The 15,911-nt window shown below is 41.1% G+C and overlaps 1 protein-coding gene across 2 annotated transcripts in view; it reads right to left on the bottom strand.

Annotated features, from left to right (window-relative positions):
* Positions 1-15,911, bottom strand: part of LDAH (lipid droplet associated hydrolase) — a 112,274-nt gene that overhangs the window by 15,612 nt on the left and 80,751 nt on the right. For both annotated transcript variants that reach the window (XM_004582629.4, XM_058668223.1), the window contains exon 6: positions 4,233-4,315. In XM_004582629.4, the coding sequence (XP_004582686.1) occupies positions 4,233-4,315 (83 nt within the window). The remainder of the gene's footprint in view (positions 1-4,232; positions 4,316-15,911) is intronic.

Raw genomic sequence — 15,911 nt, 5'->3', positions numbered from 1 at the left:
TTCATTCCCACGTGAGTACAACGGCCAGTGCTGCGCCGATCCAAAGCCAGGAGCCAGGAACTTCCTCCAGGTCTCCCACGCAGGTACAGGGTTCCAAGGCTTTGGCTGTCCTCGACTGCTTTCCCGGGCCAAAGGCAGGGAGCTGGATGGGAAGTGGGGATGCTGGGATTAGAACCAGCGCCCATATGGGATCCCGGTGCGTGCAAGATGAGGACTTCAGCTGCTAGGCCACTGTGCTGGGCCCTTTGTTAATTTTTAACTAAAACATATTATTTTCTACTACTATGAATACAAGCAACAAACCATAGAACAAGGGTACTTTAAAAGTCTATAGGAGGGTTCTGGCGCCATGGCCTAGAGGCTAAAGTCATCACCTTGAACGTGCCAGGATCCCATATGGCCCAGCTTCCCATCCAGCTCCGTTTGTGGCCTAGGAAAGCAGTCAAGGATGGCCCAAAGCCTTGGGACCCTGCACCTGCTTGGGAAACCAAGAAAAGTCTCTGGGCTCCTGGCTTCTGATTGGCTCAGCTCTAGCCATTGTGGCCTCTTGGGGAGTGAATCACTGGAGGGAAGATCTTCCTCTCTGCTCTGTTTCTCTTTCTCTTTGCATATCTGACATTCCAATAAAAAATTTAAAATACCCTAAAAAATTCAATGTGTATAGTTTATGCATTTAAAAACATTACTCTGAGAAGGGGGTCTTTATGAAAGAGCTAAAGAGATTCACAATATAAAAAGGGCTTAGAATCTATACTCTAGTGACTTTCCTATTTCTACCCGTCCAGATAGTGTGTATCCATTTTTTCCAGGCATCATGGATTATGCTATGTCCTGGGGAAATCAGGTTGAGAAAAAACAGTTCATCATCCTCACTGTGGAGAGAGGGGAGGGCCAAGGGTTAAGCCCTTAGTGATAGATGCATTTTATAACTCTATGGGAACAGAGGGAAATCTAACCAGAATTAGAGGCTGGAACAGGCCTCCTGGAGAAGACAGTGTAGCCACTTTTAAAGGAAAAGTAGGATGTAGTCAAGTAAAAAAACCAGCAATCTATCCAACAGTGGAACTTTCTTCTGGAAACAACCAGGAGGTGGATATATTTGCTTCAGGTAAAGGAACTAAATAAATCCAACCACTTAGAATGTGTGTGGACTTAAGAAAGAGGACAATCAGGGGCTGGTATGTTGGCTCAAATGGCTAATTGTTCACCTTTAAGCACGATATCCAAGCAAGTTCTGGCTGCTCCAATTCCCATCCAGCTCCCTGCTTATGACCAGGGAAAGCAGTAGAGGACAGCACAGTGCCTTGGGACCCTGAACCCATGTGGGAGACCTGGAGGAGGCTCCTGGCACCTGGTTTTGGATTGGTTCAACTCCAGCCATTCATTGCAGCTATTTGGGGAATGAGCCAGTGGATGGAAGATCTTTCTCACTTTCTCTTGTTCTCTCTATAAATCTGCCTTTCCAATAAAAATAAATAAATCTTTTTTAAAAAGCCTAGATTTTTCAGAGTTAAAAAGGTTCACTGTCCTCAATGAAAATCTTTCTTTATGTGCCCAATGGGAACCCACTGGTAGAAAACTCGAACTTTGAACCCAAGCGTGCTGATTATACTGACAGTTTTCTTTTCTTTTTTTCTTTTTTGACAGCTTTCTAGGGAAGGAGAAAATATAAGAAAGTCATCTGCATGATCTAATGAAAAGGCTATTTTAATACTAGCATTCCTGTGGCTTCCTGGTTGGATAGTCCAAAGATACATTTTTAGCCACTGTTTTAGATTGAATAAGATGCACAAAATAATTTTCCAACAAAACATGTGGCTCAAAATCTCCTCACATGGGACAGCTCTAGATGGGTACGGAGCTTCTGAATGCCTCTTCATGAGCAGAAGTGAACACATCAGGAATACTTCTAATCTTGGGAACTGGTTTCCAGGTTGGGCTGGAAGGCAGAAGGGCATGCCCACCAGCTTCCTGGAGCAATATGTCCTGTGAAGTTTCTTTATTTTCTCAAGCAGACTGGGACATATTATGTTGATTCAACTTTTACCAATATTAAATTACAGCATGCTTCCTCTTTTTCATTGCAGAAACAAAACATTGCAATAAACTTCCCGTTTCTCTGTACCTAGTTTCACTTAGCAATTAGAATTGCATTATACTAGTAGAGAGCTCAAATTTAGCTGGTAGAAATGATAATCAATTAACTGCAAGATAGGTTTGCATCATTACACGAAACAATACTGTGTTTCCTCAAATTCTACATGTACACCTGCTGCTATCTTACAAAGAAAACTGTTTCCTGGAGTTGGAAAAGCTTACTGCTGTGACTGCGTTAATACCAATCTTGAAATGTCTGCCATCCACCATTATACCTGTATGTTTATCCTAGAAAAGTTTCAGTAAACTTACAGTCCTGACACAGTTACCAGGAACAGACCTCTATCTGGGAATGATTACACTGACATATGGATTTAACTTAGCACAGGAATAAGTTAGCACCTTGCTTTGACCTTTTTCTGAGCACAATGTACAAGTAGAATCCAGAATGATGAGCATTTTATAGCAGCTGGCTTCCACAGGTGGTAAGACAGGCTCTGTCACAGGATGTGTCCAGTCATTCAGCAAGTGTAAATTTTGAAAGTGTGCATCTGCCAGTCTTATTATTAACTGGGAAAAGTCAGTTGTTTTATGAACTTCCAACACAGAGAACTTAAATGTATTCCTGAAACAGATTCACTTATTATTTAACTGAAAAATATGTTTTCCTTGTACAACCCTCAATGAGTGGAGGCACTGGAAAGCCTGAAGAGAAGGTCCTCACAAAGCCCCAGCCTTCCCCATTCAGCAGGTGAAGGCATCCTTCAGATTTCAAAATTTCCATCTCCAGACAATTAATGCTTAAGAAATATGATGGCCAGGCAGGCATTGTGCCACAAGACATCTGCATCCTGCATTGGAATGCCTGGTTGGAGTCCTGGCTACTCTGGGCTTCCAGTCCAGCTTCCTGCTGATGTGCCTGAGAGTGATGACGGCCCACGTACAAGACCTGGAAGGAGTACCTGGATCCTTTGGGTATTTGGGTGAAGAGTCAGCAAGTAGCACATCTTTTTCTCTTGTCCTTTCTTTATTATGCAGGGCAGGGAAGGGAAGCGAAAGAAAAGGAAGGGAAGGAGAGATAGAAAAAGAAAGGGAAAGGAAGGAAAAAAAAAAAAGGAAAGGCAAAGAGAAGAAAGGGAGGGAATGAGTGAAGGAAAGAAGGAAAGAAGGAAGGAAAGAGAGAAGGGCATGCTAAAATAAAAAGAAAAATAAAACAAAAGCCCAGAAATGACAAAGACTGTCATTTTCAAACTTCTTCTCTGGGTGTATTATTTTCAATATTCTGAAACAATTTCTTGCCTTACAGTTCTTTTACTGGGCAGTTTAGACATCTGGATTAACACTGCAGGTGAGATTAAGACAACATGTTAGCATTCAGGAAGCGATTCCTAAGTCAGCTGGGGTTTACGCGCACTTGACAGCTCGGCCACTCATCCTGGCACACCCAGCCAAAGCCAATGTTCAGTACCGACGCAAGAACAACACAAGGCACATTGGAAATTTGCAGTTTCTGGTAACTACACAAAAAATGTATAAAGGAATAGGTGAAATTATTTTACTAATATATTTAATGTATCTAAAATATTATTTTGATACATAATCAATATGAAGTATTGGTGAAACATTTTACTTTCTTTATACTGAGTTTTTTTTTTTTTTAAACCATCTCAATTCAAACCAGTCACAAGTAATCCCATGTGGCTGGTGGCTGCAGGACTGGTCAGTGCCACTCCATCCTCCACAGGATGGAGAGACAAACGATGCCAGCAGAGCCAACACAATCACCCAACTGTAGGGTGTTTAGACTTATTATCATTTCATTTATATGTCAATGCAACTCACTTATTTTATAGATATTACAGAAAATCTCAGTACCAAGGCTACAGACACTAAAATGCATGCACAAAATGGAAAAATATTGATTCCAAAAAGAAATTTAACAAAAACAGGCGGCAAAATATACACCACCAGGCCATTGGCTTTACCTTAAAACATAACCTGAACTTGAAGTAGAATTCTGTCTGACTCTATGAACTCCTGAGGCATTACAGATCTAAGTCAGTTCTAATGATTTGTCTTCAGTGAACATTTCTGCCCTTCAACTTAGATATACTGTAGTCCCTAAAGTGACTTACCTTAGGCAAATTTTCCTTTATGATTTCATTGTCTCTCTTCACAACTTCCATCATTTCTTGGCCTCCAAGGTAGACAACATTAGCTATAAGAAAAGATAAGCGAAGTCACTTAGTAATAATCATAAGAGACATAGTTGTAAAATTAGTTTTTGGTAAATTCACAGTCCTGTCTTTTCTTTTGGCCATGTGTCATTTGATACACTGGTAACACCAAGCAAGGCAGGCAGCCAGGCGGCGTGTATAGTCTAGACGTGAGTATGTCCTACGAAAGCATCTTCTTTCAACCTCACCTGAGTCCCCTGTAGCTAAGTTTAGAGGTTCAGTAATGTAACACAGGTAACACAGCAATGATAGCATAATGGAATTAACCAACACACGCTATTGTGGCTTAAGGATGAGAAGTTCAGATTGTTTTGGATTGAACATGTAAACCAACACAGTCACTAACATGAAATTATATAGGCAGGTGTTTTTATTCATTTATTTATTTTAAAGAAAACATCTGAAACAAATGCTTACTTTGCAGGGGTAGGGGACCTTTTTTTTCTTGCCAAGGGCTATCTGGATATTTATAACATCATTTGTGGGCCACACAAAATTATCAACTTAAAAATTTGCCTGCAGTGGATGTATTGGGTTTCCAGTAACACATCTGCAGTTGCCTTGGCAGAGCTGCATCAGATGATTTCTTGGTCTGCATTTTGGATAATTTCCCACCCCTGAAGGACAGCTAAAAGTTGTTAACAATTTTTCATTTTATTTGAAAAAGAGTGTGTCTGTGAGAGAGAGAATCTTCAATGTACTGGTTTACTCCCCAAATGTCCACAACAGTCAGGGCCAGGGCAGGCTTGAGGACAGGAGCCTAGAATTTCATTCAAGTTGCCCATGTGGGTTGGCGGGTTCCAAGTACCAGAGCCACATCCTCTTCCCAGGGTGGCATAGTGGGTAGCTGAGTCAGAGGCAGAGGATCTGGGATTCACACCAGCCATTCTGGCATGAGATGCAGGTGTCCCAAAATGGCTGCAATGGCTGGACCTGGGCTAATCTGGAGCCAGGACCTAGGAGTTTTTCCTGGGTCTCCTGTGTAGGTTCAGGATACCAAGGCTTTAGGCCTTCCTCTTCTGCTTTCCCAGGCCATCAGCAGGGAGTTGGATGGGAAGCAGAGTAGCCAGGACACAAACCAATGCCCATATGGGATGCTGGCACTGCAAGGCAGAGGATTAGCTAGTTGAGCCATGGTGCTGGCCTCACAGGTCTCCTTTTTAGGTTTTTCAATCTTACGAAAAGAACCTTTCTTTTGGTTTACAGATCGGAGGATACCTGGCCACTACATGTGTAATGCAAGATGGTAGAGGTAGGAATGAATGATTGTAATTAGACTTTGTTGCTTCCTTACTTATAGTGGCATTTTGAGTCTCAAGTTTTTAGGGCATTCTTCAGGGGTAGTAGATGTGTTGTTTAGCTATATTTGCTATTTTCTAAATCAGTGTGTACAAGTGACTTTCCTGTGATGATGGAGACATGCATGGGTGGGAGCAGCGGGTAGGTTTTTCCAGGCTGATGCACCTGTCAGTGCACAGGAAAGTCAGGTCTGAGGATAAGCCTAACAGGAGGTCTTTCCCACCAGACTGCTCTACAAACATTACATGGACATGTGGTCCAGCCTTGGAGCACATGTTGGAAGGTTGGGCCAAATCCATTGCCAAATTCTATGTAAAGATGAACAATGTGCCCAGATACACATGGAAGACAGCATGGCCAGCTACTTTAATTCAACAGCAGATCTCAAGTATCTCACCATAAAGAAGAAAACGGGGCAGACTGAACACAATAGGGCAATTTCTCCAGCAAGTACCTAAGCCTGTGGACACACTGAGACAGACATGGACATCCAACAGGCATTAGAAGTAATTTCTCCACCTCTCACACAGTGAAGCCAATAGCATCTCAGAGCATTCACAACTACCTGAGTAACATTCTCAGGGCATTCTGCCTTTTGTGAGTTTCCTAGGATGACATTGGGGAAACATCTTTGTCCCCTGGTGCTGATGTGATTTGGTGGCAGGAAGAGGTGCAACATCTCATGGTCACGAGGGATGATGGAGACTTTTCCCTTACTCACCCTCTCCCAACCCACTCCTGGACCTCTCCACCCTGGTCGGTAGCCCACAAGGGTCTGAAATTCCCTCTATTAAAAATAATAAAAATGATTCCAAAAAATGAGCAAAGGATTAGAACAGGCAATGTCTCTAAAGGAGAATATGAAATAGTTAATAAGTTAATAAAAATAAGTTAATAAGGTAATAGAGAGAATAAGTTAATTAAAAACAAAAACAACGAGTCATGAAGGAAAGGCAGTCAAATCAAAATGAGATCACATGCCCCATCTACCAGGATGGCGAGAGGGCCCAGTGGCTAACTCCTCAGGCCTTGAACTTGCCAGGATCCCATGAGGGATGGTTTGTGTCCCAGCTACTCACTTCCCATCTAGCTCCCTGCCTGTGACCTGGGAAGACAGTGGAGGATGACCCAAAGCCTTGGGACTCCGCATTTGCACAGGACACCTGGAGGAAGCTCCTGGCTCCTGGTTTCAGACATTCTGAGCTCCAGCTGTTGAGGCCACTTGGGGAGTGAACCAGCTGATGCAATATCTTTCTATCTCTCCTTTTCTGTAAATCTTCCTTTAAAAGAAAATCAAATAAATCTTTAAAAAAAGATGAATAATAACCAGTATTGACAGGGATGTGCAGCAACTGGAACTCTTTTACTTTGTTGGTGAAATAGTAAAACTGGTACAGTCAGCTCCTCAACAGGTTAACTATAGAGTTACCAGACACCCAGAATTTCTACTTATAGATGAATATATACCCTTCCAAATTTAAAACATAAGTCCACGCAAAACTTGTATATGTAAATGTTTACAGAAATATTATTCATAGCAGTCCAAGCTTGGAAACAATCTGTATGTCCATCAATTAATGAGTGGAAATGTAAAATGTGATATAACTATATAAAGGAACAATATTCAACACTAAAAAGTTATGAAGTACTGGCATATTAAAACATAAACGAACCCTGAAAAACTATCCTAAGTAAAAGAAGTAAGTCACAGGGACTGGCGTGATGGGTTAATTGGCTAATCACGTGCCTGTAAACTGGTATCCCATACAGGTGCCAGTTTGAGTCCCGGCTACCATGCTTCTCATCCAGCTCCCTGCTTATGGCCTGGGAAAGCAGCAGAGGACAGCGTAAGGCCTTGAGACCCTGTACCTGTGTGGGAGACCTAGAAATAAACTCTTGGCTCCTGGCTTCAGATCAGCTCAGCTCTTACCATGGTGGCCATGTGAGGAGTGAACCAGCGGATGAAAGATCCTTGTCTCTCCTTCTCTCTATAAATCTTCATTTCCAATAAAAATAAAGTAAATCTTAACAAAAGTGAGTCATAACACAAACATGTCAAAATTTGTGATACATGGCCAAAGCAATACTTAGAGAAAGTCATACCATTAAAAACCAGTGTTACAGAAGAAAATGAATGCAAAACAATAGCCTCAGTTTTCATTTTAAGAAACCAGAAAGAACAATTAACTCCAAAATAAAGCTAAAAGAAATGATAAAGGTCAGAGTGAAAATTAATAAAATTCAATAAAGAAAGTAAGAAAATAAATGAAACAAAAAGTTTTTAAATAAGACAATGAGGGCCTGGCGCCGAGGTCTAGTGGCTAGAGTCCTCGCCTTGAACGTGTCGGGAGCCCATATGGGCACCGGTTCTAATCCTGGCAGCTCCACTTCCCATTCAGCTCCCTGCTTGTGGCCTGGGAAAGCAGTTGAGGACGGCCCAAGGCTTTGGGACCCTGCACCCATGTGGGAGACCTGGAAAAAGTTCCTGGCTCCTGGCTTCGGACTGGTGCAGCTTCGGTCGTTGTGGTCAGCTGGGGAGTGAATCATTGGACGGAAGATCTTCCTCTCTGTCTCTCCTCCTCTCTGTATATCTGACTTTGTAGTGAACATAAAATAAATCCTATAAAAAATAAATAAGACAATAAAATTGCTAAACATTTAGCTAGAATGATTAGGCAAAATAATGTAAGAAAATAGAAGACATCACAATGTCAAGATGGAGAGAAGTTAACTCCTGTAGATTACATAGATATTAAAAGGATAACTGGGTGACTCTGTGGACAAATTTATGCCAACAAGGAATCTGGATGAAACGGGAAGTCTACAAGAAGACACATGCTTTATGCTTATTAAAAAAAGAAACAAGTAACCTGAAAAGTTTTATATCTGTCAAAGAAATTTAATTTATAATGGAAAGTGTTTTCACAAAGAAAACGTCAGGCCTTTGTGATTTTAGTGCTCATTTTACAAAATATTTTAAAAAATGGGAAAGAAAGAATCCTGATGCTACATAACCTCTTCCAGAAATAACACCACAGAGAGAGGGATATTTGATCTGACAAAGGTAGCATTTTAGAACAGTGGAAAAAAGGGGGCTAGTGGTGGGCAGAATTCCAAGTTGACTTGTAAGTATTCCTTATTCCCCTTTCTTAGGAGCATGCGTGGAACCTGTGAGGATGACACAGCACTCTCATGATAGGATACATTATCGGGCAAGGGAGGGAGCTCCCGGGAAGACGTTCACTCCCACGAGTCCCAGCTCAGTGTTTTCTTCGGGTGGTGATAGCAGAGCAAGGTAAAGATTTGAAGCTCTGCTGCTGGCTTGAAGATGGAAGGGATCTGACTGGCCCTGAGGAGTAGCAGTGGACTTCTGGTTTAGAGCCAGCAAGAAAGTGAGGACCTTACGGTAAGGTCACAGGAGCCCTCTGTTCTGACAATAGTGAGAATGAGCTCAGGAAGTAGATTTCCTTGCTAAGCCCCCAGACAAGAACTCAGTGAAACTGCCAACTTGAGTTCCACATGGACTTCTGACCCACAGCCTGGGAGCCAATGAATGGGTGCTATTTTAAACTACTGAATTAGTGACTTGTTACTCAGCAACAGAAAATGGATACCTAGTCTTTCACCACATGATTACTGGGTCAACTGGATATTCATAGGGAGAAGAAAACAAAAGCTTAACTCCCACCTTGTCCTTTACATAAACAGTCAGTCTCAGGTGAGCGGCAGATCTTAACATCAAAGGCAAAAGAATTAAATTTTCAGGCAACAATAGGAGAATATTTGATCACCTTAGGTGTTAAGATTTTGGTATACCACTGATTTCTTCAAAAACACTATCCACAAAAACAGATAAATTGAATTACATTAAAATTAGGACTTTTTTTATTCAGCAAAAGACAATATTCGTGAAGAAGTAAGCCGCTGAATGGAAGACTAGTGTGATGTGACAAAGGTGCTGGTATCTAGAACGTATTTGTAAAACACCTATAAACCCATGAGAAATGGCCATGCAACCAAGTATCAAAATGGGCAACAGACCTGAGCAGAAATCTCCAAAGATAATCAAACTATAAAAGGTACTCAACATCATTTCATGGTACTATAGATTTGAAAGTCTGAAACTCTTGGGATATAATCATGCTAGCATGCCAAATAGGCTTCTAGATAAGTTAACTGCACAAGATATGGTCAGTTTTAAATTTTTGTCCTTTTCTACCTTTATAAAAGAAAAATATTATCAAAAATTTTAGTTTTTTATATGAGGATAAATTATCTCAAAATACACTGAAATAACTTAACACACACACAATGAGGTTCTACCACTATATACCTACAGAACTAATAAAAATAAGAAACAGTTTCAATTGTTGGCAGATAAATGGAGCAGCATAAACTGTATCATAATACTGATGAGAGTATAAATTGGTACAACCACTTTAGAAACCATATCTGATAACATTTAGATAACATCTGAAGTTGAACATGTAAACACTTCATTTTCTTTTCTAGATAAAATCTTAACAAAAATATGCACGTAAGTTCACTGAGACAAACATAAAAATGTTTTTGACTGTTCTTTATAATAGTTCCAAATATCCATCAACAGAACAAATACATTGTAGGTCGCATAAATTCATCCAATAGTAAAGATGAAGGAATTAAAGCTGTCTGCCATTACATGGATGATCACTACAAATACAATAATGAGGGAAAGTCAGACATAAAAGAATACAGATAAAATAATAATTGTGGTATAAAGTTCAAAATCAGGAAGTCAGGAGAGTGGTTACATTCAACAAAAGGAGAAAGACAGACTGACAGGGACATAGGGAGGCTTCTGAAACACAGGCATGGTGATTCCCGAGTGAAGTGTTGGCTAAGGGAAGTGTGTTTTGTGATAGTTCAGGGAGGTACTTTTCTGTCATTGTGAAATTGAAAAAAAATCCTAAAATCTCACATAATTTATAAGGAGTCATCTATTTCTGATAATACATTTTTAATCATGGGGTGTGCTCCATTTCAGCTTTATCCCAGCCCTTATTATTTTTCTGGGAATTTCCCATCTCAGTCTACTTTTAAAACAGGAAAAAAAAAAAGCCACAACAACATACCAGTTTGATTTCCAGTAACTGCTCTAAGGAAGACATCTTTGTCATTCCTCAGAAATGCTCATGATATAACACAGTGGGTAGAAATAATAATACCAGATAGAAGCGTAATTTCCTAAGTGGAAAACACATTTCTCTTGGCAATGGTTTGTCAACAGCATTCCTGGAAACCCAGCAGAATTTCAACGTTTCAAGCACCACAGTGAAGGAAATGTCTAGCAGCGAGAGATATGGAAACAAAAACACAAGGGAAAGGGAATGACGTGGACGAATGTTAATTATTTATTTTTGTTTCATTAAAAAATCTAAATATAATGTAAAAAGGGGACTGAGGAGCCTCCTGTTCTGTTTTATTATCATCTTCTGAAATGCTTAATGCTCAAATATTACAGTAAAGCTTCCACTTACAGCGAAATACCTGAAAGCTTTGAAATCAAAATAAGGCTAAAACTGGAAGACCTCAGGGAATTCAAGTCACAGGTCATACGTTATCAATGATTTCTTGCAGGACAATAATTACAACAGAAGGTTGCCTCGTAATCCACCTGTCATCTATCATTTTTTTTAAAAATTACTCATTTATTTCTTTGAAAGGCACAGAGACACAGGGAGGGAGACAGAGATCATTCATTTGTCGGGTTACTCCTCAAAATACCCCCAGCTGGGCCTGGACTGGACCAAGGCATGGAGCAGGGGATACAATCCAGCTCTCTCACATGGGCGAAAAGACACAATCACTTGAGCCATTACTGATTGCCTCCCAGGGTGTGCCTGAGAATGAAGCTGAAACTGGGAGAGCACCCAGGACCTGACCCTATGCACAACCCTACAAGGAGGTGGAGAATCTCAAGTGATGTGTTGACCACTAGGTCAACAGCCTTCCTCCTACCACCTATCTTGATGCCATTGTGCATGCCAGAAGAAATTTTCATTCATCTCCAAGTCAAAACTCATTTATCTCCTCCATTATTTTCTTTAAGATGTATTTTGTTGTTTTGGAAAGTCAGATATACAGAGAGGAGGAAAGACAGAGAGGAAGATCTTTCATCTGATGATTCACTCCCCAACTGGCCAAAGGCTGGAGCTGTACTGATCCGAAGTCAGGAGCCAGGAGTTTCTTCCAGGTCTCCCACATGGGTTCAGGGTCCCAAGGATTTGGGCCGTCCTTGACTGCTTTCCCAGGGCACATGCAGGGAGCTGGATGGGAAGTGGAGCTGCCGGGATCAGAACCGGCGCCCACATGGGATCCTGGCACACGCAAGGTGAGGACTTGAGCCACTAGGCTACCATGTCAGGTCCCATTACATTTTTTTTTTAAAAGATTTGTTATTTTTCTTTTTTTAAAAGATTTATTTATTTTTATTACAAAGTCAGATATACAGAGAGGAGAGACAGAGAGGAAGATCTTCCGTCCAATGATTCACTCCCCAAGTGAGTGCAACAGCCGGAGCTGAGCCGATCCGAAGCCGGGAACCTGGAACCTCTTCCGGGTCTCCCACATGGGTGCAGGGTCCCAAAGCATTGGGCCGTCCTTGACTGCTTTCCCATATGGGCGCCGGTTCTAAACCCGGCTGCTCCACTTCCCATCCAGCTTCCTGCTTGTGGTCTGGAAAAGCAGTTGAGGATGACCCAAAGCCTTGGGACCCTGCACCCATGTGGGAGACCTGGAGGAAGCGCTTGGCTCCTGGCTCTGGATTGGCTCAGTTCCAATGGTAGTGGCCACTTGGGGAATGAATGATCGGCTGGAAGATCTTCCTCTCTGTCTCTCCTCCTCTATGTATATCTGCCTTTCCAATAAAAATAAATAAATCTTTTTAAAAAAAGGTGAAGTAGAGTAGCTTCTGTGAAAAAAAGTGGGATGAGTCATTATAGACAAGAGGACAAGTCTAGAAGATTCTACTGAGAATGGAGAAAAGTAGCCCCCATAAGCATTAATCACAGCAATGAGGGGCAGTAGAGAGGCAAGGAAAACTACAGTTGATAATAAACTAGAATACTTTCAGGAGACATGGGAATAGTTTTCTAAAGTACAACTTGCGGATGAGAAGCCAAGTTGGTCCACAGTTTTGGTGGCTAACAAGGATTTCACAGGAGAATGCTTTGGTTGGTTGTTTTTGTCATGACATTGGGAGGGAAGGCTGTAGGTGCTGAAACAAAGAGAACTACTGAGACAAAGTGAATGACTGATGGTGGGCATGATTTAATAAGAAAGGTGAGTGTTGGAGGCAGGAAATCTACCAGATGTTCTAGCTTAGTCTGATATAATAATAAAGAGTTCATGGAAAATGCATGTTACAAAAAACTGCATGAATTTCAAAGTCATTCGGCATTAAATAAAATTATTTATCGGTTTTAATGATTTATTCACTTACTTGCAAGGCAGGGGTGGAGGTGTGAGGACAGTGAGTTCTCTCATCTACTCACTCCCCTAATTCCTGTAACAGTCCTCAGACAGGGCCAAAGCTGGCTGTCAGGAACTCAATGGAGACCTCCAATGTGGGTGGCAGGAAAAGGACGATGGCAGCCATCAGTGCTGTCCACCAGGGTGTGCACTGGCAGGAAGCCAGTCAGAGCCAGGAACTTACCCCTGGTCCCGTACTATGGAATGTGGATAGCACAACCAGTGTCTTAACTACTAAGCTCAACACCTGTTGCCAAACTTACTTTTAATTCCATTTTTCCACAATCATTTTGAAGCAGTTCTATATTATTTCTAGACATTCTGAGTTTCTTTAAAAGGATTACATTCTGTATGTCCAAAATATAACAAGATATTGACAAGGAAAACTCAGTCTTTTTTAAAAAGCAGCCATTCAAGACTTGCTGGACAGAGAATCTGCCACCTCCATGATGGCAGTGAGTGTGGAGAGGAAACACACAGAGTTGAAACAATGAGAAGTTTAAATTTCCTCTAAAATAGTGGATAGAATAAACTCAGGAATGGAGATAGGCTGTATTATGTATAAGTTTTTCTAGACATGATTTGAAAAAGGCCTGTCATATTAGGGTAAAAAGCTGTAGACCTGGTCTAAGGCTGTCTTGCCAGGGCTAATGAAGCCCAAACGCATCCTGGAGCAACATGGCTTTGGTAGATTTTAGCTATGGTGAACAGAGAGCAAATGTAACCTTTTCAGCTAGGCGTCTGGTAGGTGATTAAGTCTGTGGACCCAAGCTACTATGTCTGAGAACATAGTAGTAGGGACATGGCAGATGTGTTATAAACACCCAAAATCCAACACCCAAAAGTCCTTTACTTTCCTTGCCTTCCTCCACCAAGACATAGGAAAGTCAGAACATACAACGACTCTTTGTCCTTTACAGTGAAGGATGTGCCTCGAACAGCTACTGATCTACAGGATGATATGCCTGGAGGAGTACCATTTTCATTAAGTCAGAGCTTCATCAGGAACGAAGCTGTTGCTCCCCCTCCAGTACAATTCTTTTTGTTTGAATGTCAGTCATGAGACCTGGAGTTGCAGAAGCTAATATGCAATCTTATTTTTAAAAAAGATTTATTTTATTTTTATTGGAAAGGCAGATATACAGAGAGGAGGAGAGACAGAGAGGAAGATATTCTGTCTGCTGAGTCACTTCCCAAGTGGCTGCAATTACCGGAGCTAAGCTGATCCAAAGTTAGGAGCCAGGAGTTTCTTCTGGGTCTCCCATGCAGGTGGGTCCCAAGGCTTGAGGCCATGTTCAACTGTCTTCCCAGGCCACAAGCAAGGAGATGGATGGAACGTGGGTCTGCCGGAACCAGAACCAGCACCCACATAGGATCCCGGCGTGTTTAAGGCGAGGACTTTGGCTACTAGGCCACCATGCCAGGCCCTAACATGTGATCTGGAGATGACAAGAATGAAGATAAAGGCCTATTTGCTAAGGACAATGGAGTGGAGATTCAGAAAGAAAGTACATCCTTGATGAGGCTGCTGACATATCATTGACCTATGCCCAGGTTTCTTAGTGCATAAGAGACATGGACTCCTATTTGTCCTGGCTTCTGTAACTTAGTTTTGTGTTGTCCATAGTCAAACATAACCCTAGCTGATAAAAATGAACAAAGTTCTGGCCTTTTTTCTGGGTGACATGCAGTTAGCCAAAGTGAAACACTCAAGGCGTTGTGTAATTTTAAGAGATTTTAAGAATTTTAAGAAATTTTAAGAATTTTAAGAAAAATGACTTTTTAAACTGGCAGGTAATTTAAAAGTAAAACTAAAAATTTATTTAGAGGCAGGTGTTTGGTGCAGTGGTTAAGGTGCTACTTGGGGTACCTGCATCTCCTATGGAAATGCCTACATGAGATCTAGCTTCCTGCTTCTGGGTACTCAGGGACACAGCAGGTATAGGCAGGGACCCAACACGTTCACTACATGGGTCCTGGTCACCCACATGGGGGACCAAGGAGGGTTCTGGGTTCCTTTTCTGGTCTGGTTCATCCATGACTATTCAGGACATTTGGGGAGTAAATCAGTGAATGTAAGATTTCCCTCTGTGTTTCTGAGTTTCAAATAAAATGAAGAATAAGCAAATAGAAGTAAATGTATTACTTAAGGAAATTAGGAAAAATAGTAAAATATTCACTATATATTTCAGTAAGACATTTATTGGGCCATTTAAGTCTAAGAGAAGCTGTCCTAGTACCATATTGAATCACCTTTTGTTCCAAATCCTAATATTGCTTCCCTGCTCCCACTGAAAAAAAAAATCTATCCTTTCATTCCTTAACTCTAGCCTATATTTGTACAGATGAATAATGACTGTAGTTAGGTTTTACAGTCAGATTTTCACAAGCTACTCACATGCAAAACAGAATATGTAGCACAGTAGCATAGAAATCTCACTGCATCTCATGAATTCATACTATTTAAAAAGCTACTCTGGGATTGAGTTTAAAAATATTCTGAGAAGACACTTGTGATTCATTAGTGAAATTTATGTTGTCAGCTCGTTAAATAGTTCAATTTATTTCATATAAGTATAAATAATTAAAAAATGTATTGCTACCCTGATTAAGGAAAGGAAAGACTCTGAACGTTTCTTCTACAGGAACACATTCAACAAAGCAATGCAACCCACCAGCAATTCCCTATTCTCTGTGCTATGTTTTTCTAGTTAGGTAACTGAAAGGAATTAAAACATCAACCTGGCCCAACCAATGAAAAGACCC

This window comes from Ochotona princeps, chromosome 8 (assembly GCF_030435755.1).
Source record: "Ochotona princeps isolate mOchPri1 chromosome 8, mOchPri1.hap1, whole genome shotgun sequence".
NCBI lineage: Eukaryota > Metazoa > Chordata > Mammalia > Lagomorpha > Ochotonidae > Ochotona > Ochotona princeps.
This window is presented reverse-complemented; position numbering and strand designations above follow the sequence as displayed.